This window comes from Protobothrops mucrosquamatus, unplaced genomic scaffold (assembly GCF_001527695.2).
Source record: "Protobothrops mucrosquamatus isolate PMUCROS unplaced genomic scaffold, P.Mucros_1.0 scaffold851, whole genome shotgun sequence".
In the NCBI taxonomy this organism is placed as follows: Eukaryota; Metazoa; Chordata; class Lepidosauria; order Squamata; family Viperidae; genus Protobothrops; species Protobothrops mucrosquamatus.
In genome coordinates this window covers 330,719-354,594 of record NW_015387106.1, presented here as the reverse complement: position 1 = coordinate 354,594, position 23,876 = coordinate 330,719, and the positions used below count along the sequence as shown (strand labels likewise).

The following is a 23,876-nucleotide window of genomic DNA, read 5'->3' as shown; positions in this document are numbered from 1 at the left end:
TCTGTTCCGTTCTGCTCTTGCTTTGTTTTTTTTTAAATTCTGATCTCTCAATTCCTCTCTAGAGACACAGACGTTGGCAGATTAATGGTTGAAACACACCTGAGTAATTGCTGGCTTGAGAGTGGTCATAACTTCCACATCTCGGGATGCTAAGTGGGACTTGCACTGAGTCCAAGGCAGGATAATTACTCCACGAAGAATACAATACGATTAAGAATGCTGCGGATTTGGCATGTACCACAATGCTTACCACACAACAATCTGGTCCCCTTTCCTCCATTTGTGGGCTATTTTTAACAGCATGTCCAAAGATAGATTCTGTGGCTTGTGTTCCAACTGAGCTAAGCCACAGTTTGCTTCAGTATGGTTCAGTAAGCCACAGCCAGCTGGCTTGTGCTACACGCTGCAGTTCGCACTATTCTAAATCAAACCGAACACCTTTCGGCTTTGACAGCATTGGCTGAGCCACGTGTCACGAAACCGTGCACGCCAGTTTGCTATTTCCTGATTCCCAATCAGGTCTAATAAAGGTAAGGTATCATTATACCTACAGAAGCCTCCCGTTTCTTACGCAGAGTTCTCTTTTGGACATGCCAATAGCATGCTGTAGTGAATCACCTTTCCCTCCAAATCCTCAGCAAACTGTTCTTCCAAACAAGGCCCCACAGTTTGTTATTCATTTGTACATGAAATGAAACCGAAAACTGGGTTCAAAAAGAATAATTTGCTCTCACAGCATGCCCAATGAGAAAATGGAAGAAACGTAGCTTTTGATGAATCCCAGGAACAAGATGGTGTCAAAAATCCAGGTCTCTTACAAAGCCCTGATGGATGCCTGCAAATTCAGTTCCATTTGATATTTTCAGGCTTGGCAACCCATTGGTGTTCTAACACTGATTCACCATCATGAGCGCAGATTACTAATCAGTGGTAAACTCTTCCATATTTTCTTTTTAAAGATCAAGCCACTAGAAGCTTTTCAGGACTTGCTCAATAGTGGTAACTGTGAGAGGAATCTTGGAGTCCTAGTGGACAATCACTTAAATATGAGCCAGCAGTGTGCTGCAGCTGCCAAAAAGGCCAACACAGTGCTGGGCTGCATTAACACAGGGATAGAATCAAGATCAAGTGAAGTATTAATACCACTTTACAATGCCTTGGTAAGGCCACACTTGGAATACTGCATCCAGTTTTGGTCACCACAATGTAAAGAAGATGTTGAGACTCTAGGAAGAATGCAGAGAAGAGCAACAAAGATGATTAGGGGACTGCAGGCTAAAGCATATAAGGAACGGCTGCTAGAATTGGGTATGTCTAGTTTAACGAGAAGGACGAGGGGGGACATGATAGCAGCCTTCCAGTATCTCAGGGGCTGCCCCAAAGAAGAGGGAGTCAAGCTATTCTCCAAGGCACCTGAAGGCAGGAAAAGAAGCAATGGATGGAAACTCATCAAGGAGAGAAGCAACCTGGAACTAAGGAGAAACTTCCTGACAGTCAGAACAATTAACCAGTGGAACAACCTGCCTCCAGAAGCAGTGAATGCTCCAACACTGGAAGTTTTTAAGAAGAGACTGGACAGCCATTTGTCTGAAATGGTATAGGGTTTCCTGCCTGAGCAGGGGGTTGGACTAGATGACCTCCAAGGTCCCTTCCAACTTTATTATTATTATTAAGTGGTGTAGAAGTGCCACCTTCTCTGCGTGGCCTTCTGAGCGACATAACCTAAAACTCTGAACTCCCTGTCTCAGGAGACGAGTTCCCCAACTTTTTAAAATAAAATTTTATTGCGTTCAAAATGATAACAGAAAAAAAAAGAACGAAACACAAAAATACGTTATCCAAAGAAAAAAGAACCCTGTATAAGTGCTTAAAATAAGTGGGGGAAAAATATAGTAGATGTATTTTTTTTTCCGCTTCACCAGCTGATTAAAGCTTTCCTCCTTTTTAGGAAGATGTTCATTTCACACATATCACCCATCCTTTCTCAACCAAGATATCTGAGAATCAGCTCTGTTGAACAACGTTGCTCATTCTTGGGACCAGCAACATGGTGGGAGTCTTAAAGGGTGTCCGGCTGTCTCCCAATGGAATTGTTAGCTGATGTGGGAGATGATGGCTATGGGGGGTTTTAACAACCACTTTGGGACTGGTTTAGAACATAGAACATAGATAACAAGATTGGACCATGGAGGTCTTCTAGTCCAATTCCCTGCTTGAACAGGAGAACTTGTATCATCCAGACAAATGATTGTTCGGTCTCTTCTTGAAAGCCTCCAGTGATGGAGCACCCACAACTACTGGAGGCAAGCAGTTCCACTGGTTAATTGTTCTCTTCTCACTGAATTCCCCTCCCCTGAGCACATAGTATCAAAGCACAATTCCCTCCTTCAATTAATAGTCATAAATCACATCCCCCAATTAGCTTGAAGCGGCCTCCTCTCCAGTTCTCCAACCCGCCAATTCCTTATCAGCTCTGGTTACAATAACCTTGTTTCTCATGCTAGGTCTAGTGTTGTTATCTCTAGCTGGGCTCTTGTTCACACACACCCCTCCCAGCATCATCTAACTCTAAAAGCAAAAGGTAAAAGATGGCTACATTTCCCTCTGTTGCCAATGCAAAAACATCCGATGTTAGCAGCGTTGACAATTGTTCTCTTCAAGGTGAACCATCACTAGTGAAGGTTGAATCACTAGCTACATGTTTTCTTTTGGGGGACACTGAACCAATGAGGGTGGCTCCTGCAAAATGCTACTTGAATTCTAAAAGGACTTGGGGAAAGTCCTTGTTACTTTTCTATGTGAATCTGATGCCCTGGTTGATACAGGGCATTAAAAACTTTCTACACAGCCCTGCAATTCTACCTTGGTGTCCTCTTAAACTCATTTCAGAGATGGTTCCCCCCATCAAGTTGTTGTTGTTGTTAATTGTGAAGTCGTGTCCGACCCATCGCGACCCCATGGACAATGTTCCTCCAGGTCTTCCTGTCCTCTACAATCTTCTGGAGTCCATTTAAGCTCACGCCTCCTGCTTCAGTGACTCCCTCCAGCCACCTCCTTCTCTGTCGTCCCCTTCTTCTATTGCCCTCAATCTTTCCCAGCATTAGGCCCTTCTCCAGTGAGTCCTTCCTTCTCATGAGGTGGCCAAAGTACTTGAGTTTCAACTTCAGGATCTGGTCTTCTAAAGAGCAGTCAAGGTTGATCTCCTCTAGGGCTGACCGGTTTGATCGCCTTGACCTAAAACCCCAAAGTCCCTACCTCGGGAGATGAAACACTGACTTTAATGGTCCTTCATTATCTGATGAAAGAGGATTGGTAATGCGCAAAGGATGGGAGCTGCAGAGGTGAGGGGGATGATGAGGGAGCAGATAGAGGAAGACGCAACTCAAATCCGATAAGGCACAGCATGAAGCCCATTTGAAGGCTTACACTGTGGAAACAACAGGCAGTAAAAAAGCCATTTTTCCAGCATGTATTGCAACTGCAAACTCATGGCCTGCTGAGTTGTTTTGAGTCTGAAGAGGCTGATGCATAGCACCTCCGTTCTCCCAGAGTTCAATTACAAAATCCTCAGAGACACAATGTGATACCTTGAATGACTTTCTCATTCAAGGTATATACTTTCTCATTCAAGGTATATATATACACCTTGCATTCACGTCAGTTAGAATGCCACAGTCGATGCACAATGAATTATGGCCATATTTATATATTTGCTTAATTTACATAACTACGTATTTCGCTATAATGATTCTGGGCAACCTGTACTATTTCCTCTCGCAGTTGTGTGCATTTTAAAAATACTTCCACCAGTGCAACTTAATTTCTAAGGACTTTGTGAACGTATCTATCTACATATCTATGTAGTCCTCCTTCTGTGTGCTAGTCCAATATTTATGCAACGTCAAATTGATATCACCTCTTAGCAACCACACCGATAAATCTTCTCCCTGACAATATCCCTTAACAACCGCACAACCTAAAAATGCACCTTTCAAAAATATTTCATTTTAATTGCTGCCTTTAATGTTGGTTTTTAATTACATATTGCTGAAAAACCTCAATAGGCAGCAGGTTAATACATTTTAATAAATAGGTACCACCCTCCCTTCCCACACACATACTTAATTCAATCATATCTGCCCCAGAAGATGGCAAAGGGGATCCCCTTCTATATTATCCCCATGTTGGGGATGAGTACAGGCCAATTTGAAGGAGCTTTGACCTTGCTACTGGCAAATAACTAGATACTGCTTCTCCTTAAATCATTTCGCATGATTTGGATGGTTAAAGAGTGATGAGCATTAAGTATTACACAACAAAGCAGATTTCAAAGCCATAATCCTAAGCAGGAAAATTCAAGGAAGGTCTCACTGGAGAAGAGCCTGATGCTGGGAAAGATGGAGGGCAATAGAAAAAGGGGACGACAGAGAATGAGGTGGCTGGATGGAGTCACTGAAGCAGGAGGCGTGAGCTTCAATGGACTCCAGAAGATGGTAGAGGACAGGAAGGCCTGGAGGAACGTTGTCCATGGGGTCGCGATGGGTCGGACACGACTTCGCAACTATCAACAACAACGCCATCTTCAACCAGGTGTCCTTCCAGTAGTCTTGGGACTGGAGCCCTAAATGTGGTCTTTAAGAGCTGTGGTCCCAGCTGTGGTGGCTGCAGCTCTGAATGTGGTCTTCAAGAGCTAAGGTCCCACCACCCCTATCACAAATCTAGAGAAGAGAATCCTCTTCTCTCTAAGGCAGGGCTTTTCAACCAGATAGTGGAATTCGCGGTGTTGAAGTCCATCTTTCTTAAAGATGCCAAGGAAATGCCTTAAGGAAATCATGAGTATCTGTAATTCCTAGATTGTTTGGGTTTCCAAGCTAGCTACGGTAGAAGTCTGATAAATCTGATAAATTGCCTTGACATTCTCTTTTGAACCTAATCTAATCAAGTTGAACAATGCAATTCTATGCACGTTTGCTCTGGGGGGGGGGATTCGGTGGGAAGTCAATCCTTGCAGCCCATTTCCCCCAGACAAACAGGAAGATGCCGATGATGCCAGCAACACTTGCATTTCTGCAGGAGACCAATAACTAAGAGGTAGGTGCGTTGTTTATTGCTAGAAATAAAAAGCTGTGGTCTGGGAACAACCAGGCAGGAAATGAATATTTACTTCTTTCATTATGCCCGTGTACTCAACTTCAAACTCTTCCCTAGGATCAGTTTATCTTGAATGAAGGTAATTGAATTAATCACGAATTAAGCTTCTCTGCTCATTTATCAGGAGTTTTGATTAGAAAAAAAAAAATAAGGAGGGATCAAGCATCCCTCTCATTTAGCCCCACTCTTTTAGTTTTCCTATCTTGGTTGAAAGCTGCAGTCCTCCCAAGAATATCTCTGGGGAAACAAGTAGGATTTACCCCGTGCTGCTCATTCCACAAGAATCATTAATTTGCTAAGAAGGCTGCAGAGAGATGGTTGATTTACCTTGCTCAGGATTCTTGTCACAACTGAAGAGCAACTGACAGTAAGACCATCAGAACAATTAAAATAGTAGCCAGCATTTTCCCCTTTTTACCTGAACATTTATTTTAGAATTTTCTTTTAAAGGAGGAAATAATTTCAGGAGAAAGAAAGCTTTCAAGATGTCCTTCAAAGGAGAAATTCTTCAGGGTAGAAGAATACCCGTAGGACTCAACGTAATGACCACTCATTCAATGACACTTTGAAGTTATGACAGCCTTGGAAAAAAGTGACTTACGACTGTCACACCGCCCCTGTGGTCACATGACTGCAATTTGGGTGCTTGGCAACCAGCTTGCACTTAAGATGGCTGCAGCATCTTGCAATCGCTTGATTACAATTTGCAACCTTCCCAAATATCTCCCAACAAGACAGATCCATGGGGAAGCTGGATTTCCCACCATGGTAAAAATGGCTGTAGATATGATAACTCACTTAATGACCCCATGAATTAGTGGCTGAAGTTCCAGTCCCCATTGTGGCCATACATTGAGGACTACCTATATGCTGTTTCTGTACTGGTTTAGTTACAAGGAGTCCAGGGGACGTGTCGTTATGTTATGCTACGCTACGCTATGCTATGCTATTCTGTGCTGTGCTGCGTTGCGCTCTGCTATGTTTATTTTATTGTTTTATTAATTCATCAAACAAACATTACAAATTCAAATAAACAAAACGAAAAAACTAAAATGTGACCGGGACAATAGGCACGTTAGTGCGCTTATGCAGGCCCTCTTAGGAACCTCTTAAATGAGGTCCACACAGAAATTAAATTGGAATTAAAGCTGTGAAAGTAGCTGAAGGCCCTCTCTTTCACTGCACAGTGTGCCCTCCCCCACCTCCAACGATAAAGCAAACTCCGAAAGGCTGTCCCCAAGGAATCTAAAAGAAATTCTCGTGCAGTGAGAATAATACCTCTCCTATTCCTTCCTCCTCCCTCCCAAAAAAAAAATCAGAAGAAGATGAAAAAATATGATTAACTGAGGAAAATACTGTGGGAACTCAGCCCACTTCACCTGGCTGGTCAACCAAACCCTTCGGTTGATTTTGCCCACTGCATTTAATCACGAACTCTTCCAAGAGAGGCTGCTTGATGCAACATCCTAGTCAACTCAAACAACAACGACAACAGAACCACAGTCCTAGCAAAGGTGAAAAGCCATGGATTCTGGCGTGTTGTGCAGGCAAAGCTGCCGTGTTTTTGTTTTGCGCAGAGGCCTTTTCCCTGCTTCCCTTTTGGTTTAGTATTTTCCTTTTGAGGGTAACTAATCTGTTGAAATGTCAGCCGCGGTGTTCTCCGTGTATTGGAGGCGTCTGCTCACACTCTCGTTTACTGCACCACTGATTTCAATTGACAAAAAACAAGACAGGGTGTGCGTGGGGGGGGGAGAATGTAGAGGTGAGCGAAGCAATAGGAAGAAAGTGGCTTTGAGAACTTCTGTTCCCAGCTTTCAGAAGGCTTCTCCGCTGGGAATGGTGACACGAAGAATTCCTAATGAAATCTCTGGCAAAACAATAGCGACAGAAAATTTCAGGCGTGCCTCGGTGGCGATAGCTACAGGAGAAGAATTGAATTAAAGCTCAACGGGCAAGATAAAAAAGAGGTTGGATGGAGAATGAAGTCTGGTACAACTCTATTACTGAAGGTCAACAGTGCACCTAAAGTTCTCACTTATCAATTAATGAGCAATAAATATTGCACAAGGTATGTGGGGTAGAAATTTCATCTTATCTCAATGGAAGGAATGTGTCCTTGATCTTCTGTCTCAATGTCCCTGGGCTTTTAAGACTAGAAGCCCAATCTGTGGAGAGCAGATTATTTCAGTACACACAAGTCCTCGCCTTACAGCCAGGTTTTGTGCTGCTAAGCATGTTAAGTGAGTTGCACCCAATTTTATCCCCCTTTTTTGCCATAGTTGTGAAACAAATTGTTAATTATTTCGGGTTGTTAAGTAAATCATATGGCCATTTATCAGAAGCCAGCTGGGAAGGTCCCAAATGACAATCACACGAATCTGGGATGCTGCAACTGTTGTAAATACATGCCAGTTGGCAAGCGTCTGAATTTTGATCACGTGACCGTGGGGATGCTACATGGTCGTGAAAAACGGTCATAAGTTGTAACTTTGAATGGTCACTAAATGCACTGTTGTAAATTGAGGACTACCTGTATTATGTTGGCTGCATTCTGATCACGTAGCCATGGGGATACTGCAGTGGTTGTTAAAGGCAAGGACCGGTTGACGGTTACTATTTTCAGTGCTCCTGTAACTTGGAACGGTCATTAAACAAACGGTTGTCAGTCAAGAACTGCCTCTGTGTAGTCAATCACAAACCACTCATTTCCCAGAAAGGAAACTGGGAAGATTGCTCCCTGTGACCTTTTTTTTTAGCTTCCCAGAATTCTTCCAATCCACTATCTCTAATCAAGGAGAGAAGCAACCTGGAACTAAGGAGAAAGTTCGTCACAGTCTGGACAATTAACCTGTAGAACGGCTTGCCTTCGGAAGTTGTAGGTGCTTCGTCGCTGGAGGCTTTTAAGAAGAGACTAGACAATCACCTGTCTGAGATGGTATAGGGCAGGGGTAGTCAACCTTGGCTCTTTTATGACTCGTGGACTTCAACTCCCAGGCTCAGGAATTCTGGGAGTTGAAGTCCACGAGTCATAAAAGAGCCAAGGTTGACTACCCCTAGTATAGGGTCTCCTACTTGAGCAGGGTGTTGGACTAGAAGACCTCCAAGGTCCCTCCCAGCTCTATTCTGATTTTTTTTTCAGGTAGATGGAGAATGTTTTAAACAAAGCACCAGTTGTAAAAGTGGGCATGTCTCACTTAACAACTGCCTTGCTTAATAATGGAAATTCTGGTCATACATTAAAGACTATCTATGTAAAGACTCCAGGGCTCACCTTGCAAGTCCTTACCTGGGAAAACTGGGAAATTCTGATCTTTTTTATATACATTTGCTGTGATCAGATCGGTATGATTCCGTTCCCTTGAATGTATCTAAGTTTGTTATACAGCCTATAAAATTAGGCAGGCTTTGATTATCCACCGATGCATTCAACACCAGTTGTAACACTTCGTATTGTTTTGTTTTTATTTAGTTTTTTAACGCATTTTTGTATGCAATTCGGGACAGTGCCTGTAATTAAAAAAAAATATCCGTTCATTCATTCAAGCGCCATTTACATTGTCTGAGGGGCTGATGTGGCTCAGAACATTCTTGGAAACAAAGGCGGTGCTGGAGTTTGGCACTTGTTTTTGGAACGGTCCAATTTTCTCATTTATCTTTTATTAAAAAAAACCTTTGAAAAAAGCCCAGCCTAGCAAGAGAGATCACAAGGCAGAAATTAGTTGGCACTTGCTGTGGAGCCCAGATGGACAAAACAAGATGGGAATTTAGAGGACCAGCATCTTATCCAAACAGACAGCAAAGCAAGTTTGCTTTAAGTTAAAAATGCAATAAACATCAAGAGTTCTGGAGGAGTGGGAGGTGAAAGAGAATGAGATGGGGTCAATTCTTGCCTGTCACCCAGCAGGCTCTGAACTTAGAAGACGAAGAGTGGAAAACTCCTTAACGAAATAGCACCGATTAGAAACATGCTTACCGTTAAAGAGTCCTTGGGCTTACTATTTCATTAATTCTCCATAGTAAGCACAGGTCATGGCCTGTAATCAGACCTATTGACTTCCTTCCATTTGTGAACAAGGTCTGAACTAGCGGAGGAAGGGGGAAGACAAAGGACAGGCTAAGTGGAGGAGTGAATTATGGTAGGGCAGTTTCTGGGGCTAGTCCAAAGCCAGCACAAAGCTACATCAAAATGGGAAGCAAGCCATGGGTTTTATGGACAATCTCCTGCTTCGAGAGGACTTCATACAAACATTTGAGTAGGACTTATTTTATTTCTTTATTCATCACGTTTCTATACCCGCCCATCTTGTCTAGGTGACTCTGGGCAATTTGTAATAAAAAAGGTATCATCATATAAAAGTTAACAAAACAGAATTTTAAAGGTTAGGGTTAAAATATTAAAAGGTAAAGAGGTATTTAAAAAGGTGGAGACACCTTCTGAAGTCATAAACCATCCACAAAGTTGCATATCACTCTTCAGCCCCCAGGCCAATTGGACTTAACGCTCTTTATGAAGGTCAGCAGAATGGGGCCCTGCTTCACTTTACCTTTACGGCTAAGGTAGGATAGGGGAAATGTCAGAGAAGACTCTCTTCCTGGATCCCACAAGTTGAAATTCTTTAATCAGCAGGATCCATAACATATCCTACCTGCCTGACCAAGTGGGACAGGTCAATGTAATTGAGACAAGATGGTTCCTCAAGTAATCTGGTCCTATGCCACGAAGGGCTTTAAAGGTGATAATAATAGTAATAATAATAATAATAATAATAATAATAATAATAATAATAATAATAATAATAATAATAATAATAATAACAACAACAACAACAACAACAACAACAACAACGTTGGGACCTTGGAGGTCATCGAGTCCAACCCCCTGCTCAGGGAGGAACCCTACACCATTTCGGACAAATGGCTGTCCAGTCTCTTCTTAAAAACTTCTAGTGTTGGAGCATTCACCGCTTCTGGAGGGAGGTTGTTCCACTGGTTAATTGTTCTAACTGTCAGGAAGTTTCTCCTTAGTTCCAGGTTGCTTCTCTTTGATTAGTTTCCATCCGTTGCTTCTTGTCCTGCCTTCAGGCACTTTGGAGAATAGCTTGACTCCTTCTTCTTTGGGGCAGCCCCTGAGATATTGGAAGACTGCTATCATGTCCCCCCTCATCCTTCTCTTCATTAGACTAGACATACCCAATTCCAGCAGCCATTCCTTATATGTTTTAGCCTCCAGTCCCCTAATCATCTTTGTTGCTCTTCTCTGTACGCTTTCTAGAGTCTCAGCATCTTTTTTAACTGACACTTAACTGATACTTTGAATTGGTAACCTGGAAGCAAACTAGCACTCAATGCAACTTGTATATCAGAGGAGTTACATGCACAAACCTAGGAACACCCAAGATTGTCTATGCAGTCACATTCTGCACCAGCTTCAACTTCTGGATACTCTTCAAGAATAGCCCCATGACTGAATTGCGATAGTCCACATGGGAGACAATAAGGGTACGAGTGATTGAAAGAAGGGCTTCTCAATCCAGGAGAGGACATAATGGGTGCACAAGGTGAAGTTGAGCAAGGGATCTCCTAGCCCAGGGCTAGGCAACCTTGGCTCTTTTATGACTTGTGGACTTCAACTCCCAGAATTCCTGAGCCAGCCATGCTGAGGGGAAAGGGAGAGTTTTCCAAGCTGAGCCAAGCTGGCTCAGGAATTCTGGGAGTTGAAGTCCACAAGTCATAAAAGAGCCAAGCTTGCTACCCCTGTCCTAGCCCCAACTGCCCCCTGCTCCTTGACCAGGAGTCATGAGTCCTTACTCTACCCTAACACAGGTAGTCCTTGACTTTAAACCATGACCGGGACTAGATTTTCCATTGTTAAGAAAGGCAATTATTTGAGTGAGTCATGCCTAATTTTTAAGGTCTTGTTTGCCCCAATTGTTAAGCAAACCACTGCAGTGGTTCACTAATCACACAGTCATTAAACAAATCCAGATTCCCCCATTGACTTGGCTTATCAGGCTGGCAAGCAACGATTGCAAATGGGGAAGATGTGACTCTGGGATGCTGCTGCAACCATTGAACATTTATGCCGGTTGCCAAGGGCCTGAATTTTGATCCTGTGACTCTGGGGCTGCTTCAGCAGTCATAAGAGTGAGGACAGGTCATAGGTCCATTTTTTTCCTGTGCTGTTGTAACTTTGAACAGTCATTAAAGGAATGGTTATAAAGTCAAAAACTGCCTGTAATCATGGTCAACCGACAACTCGGGGGGAAGTGACCCAAGACAATGAAGGAAAGAAACCGCAAGAAAGCAAGAAGAAGTAAGGAGATCCACTCTCTGTTTTCCCTTCACCTACCTGGGCATGTGGCGGTGTTGTTGCACATCCTGGTCTCCCGCAGCAAGCCACTACACAGAGTCCCGTAGGGTGAGGAGACACAGGAGCGAGTTCGCACCTGGGTGCCTTGCCCACAGGTCAGGGAGCAGACACTCCATTGAGACCACTCTTCTGCGGCTGGATCTCCTGGGAAGAAAGAGAGACACGTATGTCCAAGCACACAAAGAAAAAGAAAAATGGATACGCAAGTTAAACCCTGGTGGCAAAGTGGTTAAAGTGCAGTACTGCGGGCAAATTTTGCCCGTAGCCTGGCGTTCGATCTTGATGTGGCTTAAGGTTGATTCAGCCTTCCATCCTTCCAAGGTCTGTAAAATGAGGACCTAGACTGTTGGAGCCATATGCAAAAAATACTTCTACATTGTAAAATACCCAAAGAGTGCTTAAGCCAGAGGTCCCCAATCTTTTGGGCACCAGTTCCGTGGAGAGAGGTTTTTCTGTGGACCGGACCGGGTGTGGTTTTGTGTGCTGCCTGCATCCCGCAGATGGGACTTTGCTTGTTTGTGCAGACCGGTTGCTGGCATGCTGCGGCCCGGTACCGGTCCATAGACCGGGGGTTGGGGACTCCTACTCTAAGCACTCGGAGGTGGTATGTAAGTCTAAAATGCTATTGCTATGGCTAAAACCCATCTACATACAATTTTTAAAAAGGTACAACCAAAAGTAAAAAAAAAAAAAAACCTCCCTAGCAGCCAACACACAGATACAGTAAGCATGAAATAGCATCAGAAAAATAATACCCCAATCAAGGAATATTCAAGGAAGCCACACTCCTAACAAGACTGGAACTCTTTATTTATTTATGAAAATGTATATGGCCACCCAACTCACTTGCGGTGACTCTGGGCGACCTATGAAGATAAAAACCTAATATAAAATGATAGAAAGCAATAATTCCTCTACCCCTTTAGTGACAACAATCAATTGAATAAGCCACTTGATGGGTTCCATCCCATTCTGGGTTTCCCAGGCCGGTTGGCAAAACCAGATCTTCAGGGTCTTGCCAAAGAGTGTCAAAGTGGAAGCCAATCTTATTTCTGCAGGGATGATAATTCCACAGGGAGGGAGCCACCACAGAGAAGACCCTTCTTCTGGGTCCCTCCAGATATAGCTCCTTTAGAAGAGGGGACCCTTAGCATTCCTTGCCTCCCTGCTCTGATAGCTCAGGTAGACATAACCAGGAGGAGACAGTCCTTCAAATAACCTGGTCCCAAGCCATGTAGGGTTTTAAAGGTGACAACCAGCACTTTGAATTGGATCCTGAAGCAAATCAGCAGTCAATGCAGTTCCTACAGGAGAGATAACACACATGCACACCTAGGCCTACACAAAACCACTGCATTTTGAACTAGTTGAACTATGCACCCATGCGCTGATGATATTACTTAGCCTGGTATATGAACATCTGCAGAAAAAAAAGTCAAGCTCAGAGAACATCAAGAACCCAACAGTTCAACCTTGAGCTAGATACAACACTCCACTATTTTATGCAGCCATCTCCCAAAAAGCAAAATTTTATCTCGTACCCTGCAGACAAGTGGATCAATCAAGTAGTCAGTTGCATTAAGACTGTGGTTTTGAGTTTTTCTTTCAATCTGAATTAAAATGTCCCGTTTTATAGTGCAGCATTTAAAGGTGTGTTTGCTTTGATTCATTGAAGGCCAGGTTCAAGTCAATGATGGAGGTTACTAAGATGACACAGGCCAGTCTCTCTCTTCCAACTCAGCTACCCGGCTAGATTGCTGGTGTGTACGGGTATGTGTTGAAATAAGTGAAAAACCCTCTTTATCCTGCCTTTGAACTTCCAAAGGGAAAGGCATAATAAAAAAAAATGCCTTACCAAAGAAAAGTAAATATATTTCTAAATTAATTTCCTTCTCCCTAAAATATACATTTTAAAATGTACTTTGATCTATTGTTGGAGCTAGGAATTTTGTCAGACCGAGTGTGTAAATAGCAAAAGACTTTGGGCAATTAAAGATTGATTCACAGGCAGTCAGTTCATTTACACTAGAATTTGCAGAAATTGCTTTAAATCAAGGATTCTTAAGATAAAACTCCACCTATACTTTGGTCTGGAATGTTTATTGAGAAGACTGAGCAAGTTTGGACTACAAATGTTAGCTTTTAATAATCCTGATATATGAAAAATTAGAACCAAGTCTTTGCTGCGGAAACCAAACAAGCCTGCATGTGTGAAACCGACAGAAATTGATCTGTCATTGTGGACACAATCCTGTATCATGGGAACTGCAACATTTTGCTTTATAAATTCCAGTGAGATGACAAGATTTTTTGGTAGTTCCAAAATGGCTTTGAGATAGATAATATTTACAATAGTTGCAGCCTTGCTGGTCTCTGTCATCACCATTTGTGATCTTCCCAGCCTCTTTCCAACAAGCACAATCAATGGGGGAAGCTGAATTTGCTTAATGATTGCATTAGTCATTTACAACTGCAGTGATTTTCTTAACAACTATGGCAAAAGGAGGTCTCAAAATTGGGCATTTCTCATTTAACAACTGGCTGTCTTAACAACGGAAATTCTGGTCCCAGTTTTGTATGTGTGTGTGAGAGAGGGGGGGAGAGGGAGAGGGGGAGAGAGAGAGGGAGAGGAGAGGGAGAGATCCCTGGAATGAAATCAATTAGGTTATCTAGGTGAAAATTATGCTATAATTGGTTTCATTTGATATGGTAGTTTTCTATGTGCAAATTCTCTTGGTTTTGCCATTTTTCTAACAGAAAAAGCTATAAAGTGGTGTTATAACACCACTGAACTGGTAAAAACTAGATTTCCATCACTGTACATTTTCCTTTCTGCTAAAATAATAGCTAGCCACAAGCAATGAGAATCAGAAACAGCCCCATAGAAGTAACTAGGAAAGGTCTGGTTTAATGCAATAGGATAAAATACATGTTGGCTTTGCTTTGTAGGGTCATGCATTGGGGGAGGGGGTCGGTCAAGATGGTGGCTATGCCATTTTTGAAGCTCTGTCTCTTCATTGCCTGCTATGAATAATGCATGTAAAAAAAAAGGTGGGGATCAAGTCATGTGGCTACAATCCCCATTTTTTTTACCCTGCCTCTTCAGAAGCAGGGCATGGTATGCACTCAGCCAGCTTGGCTTTTAATCGTGGTTTATGGCTCGGCAGTTTTATTACAGTACTTTATTATGCTTTTTCTTGGCAGAGGTACCACTGGACATCATGACACAGTGGCTGAATTCCCACAAAATGGTAAATTCTGCAAATGGGAAAATCAAAGCCAAAAGATGTGACCACATAATATACTATAGTCAAACTAATAAACCAGGGGTGGCCTACTATGGCTGGCTCAGGAATTCTGGGAGTTGCAGCCCAAAGGTCGTAAATGGGCCATAGTTGCCCATCCCTGCATTAAACCGTACTCTAGCATCATGTAACGACCTGGATCACGCAAAGTACAGAATCCAGTGGTGGGATTCAGCTGGTTCACACCAGTTCAGGAGAACTGGTAGCTAAATTTACCTGAATTCGGAGAACTGGCTGGCTTCCAGAAGTCCAGTCTAGGCCTCGGAGGCCTGGAGGAGGCCTCCCAGGCCTAGAACAGCCTACTGGAAGTGTATGGATGCCACTTCCGGAAGTCTGTTCTAAGCTTCGGAGGTCTGGAGGAGGCCTCCCAGGCCTAGAACAGCCTACTGGAAGTGTATGGATGCCACTTCCGGAAGTCTGTTCTAAGCTTCGGAGGCCAGGAGGAGGCCTCCCAGGCCTAGAACAGCCCACCAGAAGAGTATGGATTCCACTTCAAGAAGTCTGTTCTAAGCTTCGGAGGCCTGGAGGAGGCCTCCCAGGCCTAGAACAGCCTACCGGAAGTGTATGGATGCCACTTCCGGAAGTGTGTTCTAAGCTTCGGAGGCCTGGAGGAGGCCTCCCAGGCCTAGAACAGCCTACCGGAAGTGCATGATGCCACTTCCGGAAGTCTGTTCTAGGTCTCGGAGGCCCAGGCCTGCATCAAATATGAGAACTGGTTGTTCTGGTATTTGAATCCCACCACTGACAGAATCTATAGTTGACTTCCCAAAGCATGATAAACCACAAACAATTTATTTTAACTCACCTCTCAAAATGTGGGGAAAAACCCAAAAATGTTTATTTTGCAGATATTTTTCAACCTGCCTGATGCAGAACACCTTTTTCAGCCTTTTGCCTGAGTCTGAGAATGATAATCACAAACACAAGGGTATTAACCCAACGAGATACAGGGAGTCCTTGAGTTATGACCGTAATGGAGCCTGCCCATTATAGTTGCAAGTCATGTTGGTCATAAAGCAAGTCGTCATGTAACCAATTCTATTTAAGGACCTTTTTCTGCAGGTGGTTGTTAACTGCAAATGGCCAGTAAATGCGGTCCAGTTGCCAAGCAACTGAATTGCAGTCATAAGACCATGAGGGGTGGGGGCAATTGTCAAGATTTCAAATTTGGATTGTAAGTAATCTCTAGGTAGGTCTGTCAGAACTTCAAACAGTCACTTAACGGCTGGTCATAAGTCAAGGACTACCTGTATATTTATGAAATTACTTTTCCCCCTCAGAATAGCTGCCACCGCCATTGTTCTCTTAAGGAAGTCATGGAGAAATTCACTCAGAGCTGTGCTGGCGCAGTGGTTAGAATTCAGCATTGCAGGCTAACTCTGCCCACTGCCAGGAGTTCGATCCTGACTGGCTCAAGGTTGACTCAGCCTTTAGGTCGCTAAAATGAGGACCCAGATTGTAGGGGGCAATGTGCTGACTCTGTAAACCGCTTAGAGAGGGCTGTAAAGTACTGTGAAGTAGTATATAACTCTGTTGTTATTTCTATACTTTACTTCATAATGCAGATTTGAATTGGGTGGCAACAGTTTGCCTTCCAACCGCCATTTCAGAATGGCTGAATTTTGATTCAGCGCATCCGTCTCGCTACCTCAGTTGACTATTTTACCTCAGTGAAGAGATCTTCTGGCTTTCCAGAGCAGGCCCAGCCATGCCGTTTGCCAAAGGAGTGTGGCCTCACAACCCTGAAGTTTTGGAAGTGCTTTTAAGTGTTTTGACTGAAACTTCACAGAAGAAAAGCACTTCCTGGAATTTTCACACATATCTGCAACTTATCTTGTCCGAGACTGTTGAACTCGCTGCCCTGTATATCATTCTGAGGATCGGTGACACAGACACCGCTATTGCCTGTTGGCTCAAATTGAAATTTTCTTTTCAAATTTACATTTTTCAAGTGGCAAAAAAGGCATTTGGGGTACTAATTTATTGGAAAGGTCACACATTTAGTGTGATGCTAAATGCATTTTGGCATTAACTAGAGAGCATTTTAAGAATGCAAACAGAACAATCATGGGACGAAGACACCCAGGGAGAGTTTAAACTACTATACTCTGCAGCCATAAAAACAATTCGTATCCTCTCAATACGTTCAATGGTTCTGCTGTCTGAGAATTATGGATTTTGTGGAATTCTTGGTGCTCTCTGAGCTTGGCTATTTGCCTAAAGAGTACAGAGAAAAGCAACAAAGATGATTAGAGGTCTGGAGGCTAAAACATATAAGGAACAGTTGCTGGAATTGGGTATGTCTAGTTTAATGAAGAGAAGGACGAAGGGGGACATGATAGGAGTGTTCCAATATCTCAGGGGCTGCCATAAAGAAGAGGGAGTCAAGCTATTCTCCAAAGTGCCTGAAGGCAGGACAAGAAGCAACGGGTGGAAACTAACCAAGAAGAGAAGCAACCTAGAACTAAGGAGAAATTTCCTGACAGTTAGAACAATTAACCAGTGGAACAACCTGCCTCCAGAAGCTGTGAATGCTCCAACACGGGAAGGTTTTAAGAACAGACTGGACAGCCATTTGTCTGAAATGATATAGAGTTTCCTGCCTGAGCAGGGGGGTGGACTAGATGACCTCCAAGGTCCCTTCCAACTTTATTATTATTGTTCTTGTTGTTGTTATTATTATTATTATTATTATTATTATTATTATTTGTTACTTCAGTAGATAATATCATGAGTGCACTCAACCTACCTACTTATTACCCAACTGGGTAATGAAACATCTGCAAACACTTGGAAGGCCATTTGTCTGAAATGGTATAGGGTTTCCTGCCTGAGCAGGGGGTTGGACTAGATGACCTCCAAGGTCCCTTCCAACTTTACTATTATTAAACAATGAAGCTCAGGGAGCATCAAGGACTCCATAGTTATAAATATCCTCTGCTATTGGTATTGTGGACTTTGTAGTCCAGCAAAGAACACTGAATTGAGAAAGGCTAGTACAGGTAGTCCTTGTCTTATGACTGGTTACTTAGTGACCATTTGAAATTATGACGGGCCCCAAAAATCTACTTATGAGCCAGATTCGAAGTTCCAACAGCTGCCTTCCCCTGAAGCAACGTGACCTCATTTGGGGCACTCAGCAACCATCCCGTATTTCAGCTGTTTGCAGTGTCCTTCGGTCACGTGGTCATGATGCTGGAAGTCAGCATGGACTTCCGATTTCGGGAAAAAAGTGCCCCGTAATGAACAATGGGTGTACTTAATGACTGCAGCATTCGCTTAACAACCATCACAAACAAAGGTTGTAAAATAGAATGTGGTCATTCGATGACCCACTTAACAACCAGCATGACTTACATTGATAATTACGACCGTAGGTTGAGGATTACCTGCAAGGAGACTACTAGTTTCAGCACCACAATGACGGACAGCTCTTTGAATGATGGGTATACTCAAGGTGGCTTTTATTTTTCCTGGGACTGAATCTTCACTAACACAACATCCCGAGCGAATTTGGAGACTACCCCGGTGTCACATATGAATTTTGCTGCTGGGGTAATCTCCAAATGTTGAAAAGTTTTCCTTTTCTTCCCACAAACAAAACTAAATTAAATTGGAGCCACTTCGCAGTTTTCTGTACAACCTACATAGATCCAGAATAAAAAGGTAAAAGGTAAAAGTTTCCCTGCCCGGTCATGTCTGTCTCTAGGGGGAAAAAAGTTCTCATCTGTTTCCTAGCCAACGTAGACCGTGTGGTCTGAAAATGCTTCCATGACTGGCATGGCATGACTATACGTTGCGACGACACACGGACTGCTGTGACCTACCTCTCGAAGTGGTACCTGTTTATCTACTTGTGTTTGTTTGTTTTTGAACTGCTAGGTTGGCGGGAGCTGGGGCGAGAACCGGAGCTCACCCTATCATGCAGTGCTTGGGTCTCAAACTGCCTACCTTCTGGTCAACAAGTCCAGCGTATCAATTGCTAGGTCACTATGCCCCGAGATCCAGAGTACAACAGCCAGGTAGTTTTGGACACCTTCCACGAGAGGTTTTATGGGAAATGAGATTCCTGTGTGGGCTTTTTCTTTGTGCCTCACTCCTATACCTTCACTGGGGCTCCTAAATCGTTTTTACAACATTAAGAAGAGTTCTGGCAGACTCCAAAACAAACTGGTAATAATAATGTACGCTGATATCCTAAGGGGGCTCTCACATTCTCAGTCACAGATACGGCCTTCACATTTCCAGCCGTTGCAGCCCCCAGTCTCAAATGGGGACCTCAGTCAGACAGCCTTTACTTTCTGTCCACCTTGGGCAGACAAGTCATTTACAACAATCTGCTTCTTGATGAGACTTGATGATCTATCTGAAGTTATTGGACAGGCCTGTAGTAAAGGACGTCCATTTAAATTATGGAGGGACAGATGGAGGAAGGAGGAGGGGATGTGGGTGGCTAACATTTTCCAAAGAACAGGAGAAAGAAAGCGAAAGAGAGGGAGAATGAATTAGCAAACAGCTGAAAGGAAATCTATGTGAGGAAGCCATTCCAGCAGAAAGCTGACCTTCAGATAAGAGAGCAAAATGACTATTAAGGAAAGGAGGCCTTCTTTGGCCAGAATATGGCCAGTAAAGGCAAAATTCAGAACTCCACAGAAAATAACATGCCCAAATCCTGTGGGTGGATAAAATACAGTTTATTTTAAAGAATATCAAGAAAGCTGAACTCAGTGTGGTAAGAAAGAGGTAGTTCATATATATCATAAAATAGAACACTCCTCTGAAAAAAAAAGAAAGAAAGAAAGAAAGAAAGAAAGAAAGAAAGAAAGAAAGAAAGAAAGAAAGAAAGAAAGAGGAAGGAAGGAAGGAAGGAAGGAAGGAAGGAAGGAAGGAAGGAAGGAAAGAAAGAAAGAAAGAAAGAAAGAAAGAAAGAAAGAAAGAAAGAAAGAAAGAAAGAAAGAAAGAAAGAAAGAAAGAAAGGAAAAGAAAACTTTCTTGGGTAAGATGCAAATATAAAATACATTAACCTCTGCAATTTTACGGTAAAATTAACAATAATATACAATATTTCTATAATCATGAACAGAAAGAAAGAATGAAAAAGAAAGACCCCCCTGGTTTAAGCAAGACCTTGAGACATTCAGCTCCCCTTCATTTCCTCACATGCCTTCTTTCTAAAATCTAAAGTCTTCAAGGGTGCAAAATGAAGCATTCATCATCAAATTCCACGGCCCCCTAAATAGAAAATTGGGTCCTGATTCTACTACGCAGCTGGGATAGTCCAGGAGGGGGAAAAACTATTTTTTCTTTATTTTATCATTCTCGTCCTGAATCAGGTTTAATTATCCATGATTGTTTTCCGCCTTATTCTAAAATGCAGCCAAACACACTGAATTTCATGCTAGAAATTGGTGCTGGTACTGATAAGAGGGGGAAATTGTTGTTATACTGATAAGGAGGACAAAAAAACAACAACAACAACTCAAAATCCTCTCCTTGCTATCCCCCTTCCCCCACTTAAAAACCACAGTGATATCCCTCATGCAGAGCTACTGTGTGCTAAGCTGGTGTCTGACCTTTCCGTCAAGGTGGACATCCTGCTAGTTCAGATAGCAAGGTTTAAAAACCCAGCCCATATCTGTATTTGCACATCTGGCCTAGCCCATCTTGCTAAACTCCTGGATTTTTTTTTTCTCTCCCCCCCCCCCCCCGCTGCTCCATTTGTCTTCCAATGCAAGGCACACAATGGCTTGGAAACTATAAATCAAAGACAAGGAGAAGGATAGGGGAGAGGCAGAGTGACTGGCGTTCACATTACCCAGACGAATTTGCTAAATAAATACATAGCAGCTAAACAATTAATACATTTGTTTTCTTTATAGGTCTCCGAGGAAGGCACTAAGAGAACGCATAAATGCAGCAAATTAAACTCAGCTGCACCAGGGAGAGAGGCGGGCTGCAGAACGAGGGAGAAAGGGGGTAGCGCCTCTCCTCAATCTGCTGTCGCCGTGAAAATGATGGTCCCCCGGGGACCGACCGGAATTGAAGATGAGACGCAGCTTCTCAGCCATTGGAGGCTGCTCCTTAATTAAATTGTGTCTGATTATTAAAGCTCAAAGGAGGTGCTGAGATATAAGAACATCTTCCAGGGCTGAAGTAAGCTACTAGGCTAAAGAACTGGTGGTTCTTCTTCTCTCCCAAAGTGGTCATCTTTGGACAACTCTGAGCTGCTAGAAGAGTTACAAGAGAGCCAGTTTAACTCTTCTTCCTGTCCTTTTTTTTGGGTGGGGTGGGGTGGGGATGGACTATGCCAGGGGTAGGCAACCTTGGCTCTTTTAGGACTCGTGGACTTCAACTCCCAGAATTCCTGAGCCAGCCATGCTGAGGGGAAAGGGAGAGGTTTCCATGCTGAGCCATGATGGGTGAGGAATTCTGGGAGTTGAAGTCCACGAGTCATAAAAGAGCCAAGGTTGCCTACCCCTGGACTATGCCAATGTATGCCTTTTTTTAAATTTGAAACTTGTGCTAAATCCCACAACAGAAAATGTGATCCAATGCAAAGGAAGAGTTGAGATTGGGCAGCTTCTCTGTGTTCTATCCCAGCCTATTGCCGTCCTTGTTAAAGGCACAAGGACCAAACCCCTGCTGATACAATAGGCTGGAAACTTTAAAACAAAACAAAATCCCTTTTATTTGGGTGACAATCCTGTCAATAAGTCCGAAACACAAACAGCAAACCTCAAGTCCAAAGGAAGGAAATAGTCCACAGGAACACGTTGCAAACAAGACGAACAGACCAGGATTCCAAGAAGCACTTTGCAAGCGGTTGCCTTCAGCAACCAGCAACGCCCACACCTCCCCTTTTTATACAGCAGTCCCAGGGCGTTGCCTCTCATTGCCTTCTCCTTTTACTTTGGAGTAGTCGCATAGACTGTTGTTGTTTTTTCCTTGCTACTTGACAACGTCTGCGAGCATCAATTAGCTCATCCAGGTGTGAGCCTTCCGAATCTGACTCCTGCTCCTCACACAGCTGAGCTTCATCAGAAACACGACTGGAGGGGCCAGGCTCTTCATCAAGCCGTGAGTCTTGTAAGTCATCAGAGCCTCCCTCTAACCCTAATGGCCCCTCAACGGCCTCCTCCACCTCCTCCTCAGATTCCTCAGACTCAGCTGTTGGGAACACAGGCTGGCACGGAATCACAACACTCTGCTTGAGTCTGATTGAGTCTAATGTCCATGGAGATGCTCAGTCATCCAGCTCATGGTTGTCCCAAAGGTTCTTTTTTTTTTAGAAGGCAACTGGACTTCCTTTGTTTTTGCTTGAAGATGTTTCGCTTCTCATCCAAGCAGCTTCTTCATTTCTGGCTGAATGATGGATCTTTTCCCCTTCTCCGCCATTCAGTCAGAACTGAAGAAGCTTGCTTGGAAGAGAGGCGAAATGTCTTCAAGCAAAAACAAGAGAAGTCCAGCTGCTTTTTGATGAAGCAACTTTGGGATTGTGTCTAATACAAATTGACATCCTTAGTCACCCCGGTGGACTTCTCCACCCACACACCCGTTTAGGACCTGAGAAGATGAAGTCCAACATCTGAAATAGTAGACCTCTCTTTTGAGTCCTCAAACCCAGGCATGTTGCATCTAGCAGGTCTCAGAGCAATGAGGATTCACAGAGCTGTCCTGAGCCCACAAAAACTGGTCCTGAAATTGAGACAACCAATCTGAAAAAAAGGTCACTAGTTTCATCAAAGCAAGTGAAATTGCTAGACTCCATAATTATCTGTATCGGAAACTAATTTTCTTAGTAATGCAAATGCTCTAATCTGCATTTCACAATGCTGATGCTTCTAAAAGGTTTTTAGGATTCATTAGGAATGAAAGAGTAAAAAAGAAAAAAAAAGAAAAAAAATAGTGCATGCTTCCCACTACTTCCCCCACTGTTGCCTTCCACATATATCTGGACAAATCCCAGAATTTCACCCTAGTCAGTCTCAATACATCTTGAAAGGAATGATAAATTATGAGAATAAGTGTAGAAAAAGTGTGAATGACATGACAGTCAGGCACATCCTTTTATGACTAAATAAGTACAAGATAATTATGCTCCAGTCCCGAGAATGTCTTTGAAACTCTTTAATTGTACATGTCATTTTTAGATCAAATAGTTTTATAGAGGGATGGAAGGGGATGGGATAGGATAGGATAGGATAAGATAGGATGTGAGAATAGAAGAAGAGGGGAAGAGGGGAAGAGAGGGGAGAGGGGAGAGGGGAGGAGAGGGGAGAGGAGAGGGGAGGGGAGGGGAGAGAAGAGAAGAGAAGAGAAGAGAAGAGAAGAGAAGAGAAGAGAAGAGAAGAGAAGAGAAGAGAAGAGAAGAGAAGAGAAGAGAAGAGAAGAGAAGAGATGAGATTCAAGCTGTTTTCCAGAAATGCTTACAATTCCTGACTTGGTTCTAACCTGGGCTGATGGAAGTATTTACTCATTGAAGCCTTGGAATTTTCTTTCAAAGCAAATCAAAATTCTGATGAATGTTTAGAAGAAAGATTTCTTCAAAAGCCATATTTCTGTTATGGTCCTAATGGGACAAATGAACTACAACTACAACCACTTTAGGATTCACCCACCGGATTAATAAGAGGTGGTCATTGTCAGGGCAATTTCTGATACAGAAATAGGTTATTAAATAAGCATAAATATGAATCATAATATAATTGAACACGCTGGCATTTCAGGAGCTCCAAAACGTTTCTTCCCTATTTAAGTCTCTCTTAGTAGAGCTATTTTAATGTAATTAGATCCAGGATATCTATGTGCTGGATCAATTAGAAGCCTGAAATATTATGGTGTTCATCTTTACATCATCATGTTCTTTAAAATTCTTAGTATGTTTTGCCTCAAATGTGTATTGCATGTTGTTCAGGCCAGCATAGACAACAACTTTCATGGCTCCAGACCTTTTGGGATGGCGGTGAGGCCTGAAATGGGTGGGGAGAAGATGAAAATTGTGTGGGATGACATTGCAGTTGCAGGAAAGTTCAGGCTCACTCCCTTCCTTC

General features: G+C 43.0%; 1 protein-coding gene across 1 annotated transcript in view; it reads right to left on the bottom strand.

The window, feature by feature from the left end:
* ADGRB2 (adhesion G protein-coupled receptor B2) overlaps nt 1-23,876 on the bottom strand; it is a 161,347-nt gene that overhangs the window by 106,978 nt on the left and 30,493 nt on the right. Inside the window, exons 4-5 of the mRNA XM_015819030.1 lie at nt 12,048-12,061; nt 11,501-11,665 (exon numbers count right to left, since the gene is read on the bottom strand). Coding sequence (XP_015674516.1) covers nt 11,501-11,665; nt 12,048-12,061 — 179 coding nt within the window. The remainder of the gene's footprint in view (nt 1-11,500; nt 11,666-12,047; nt 12,062-23,876) is intronic.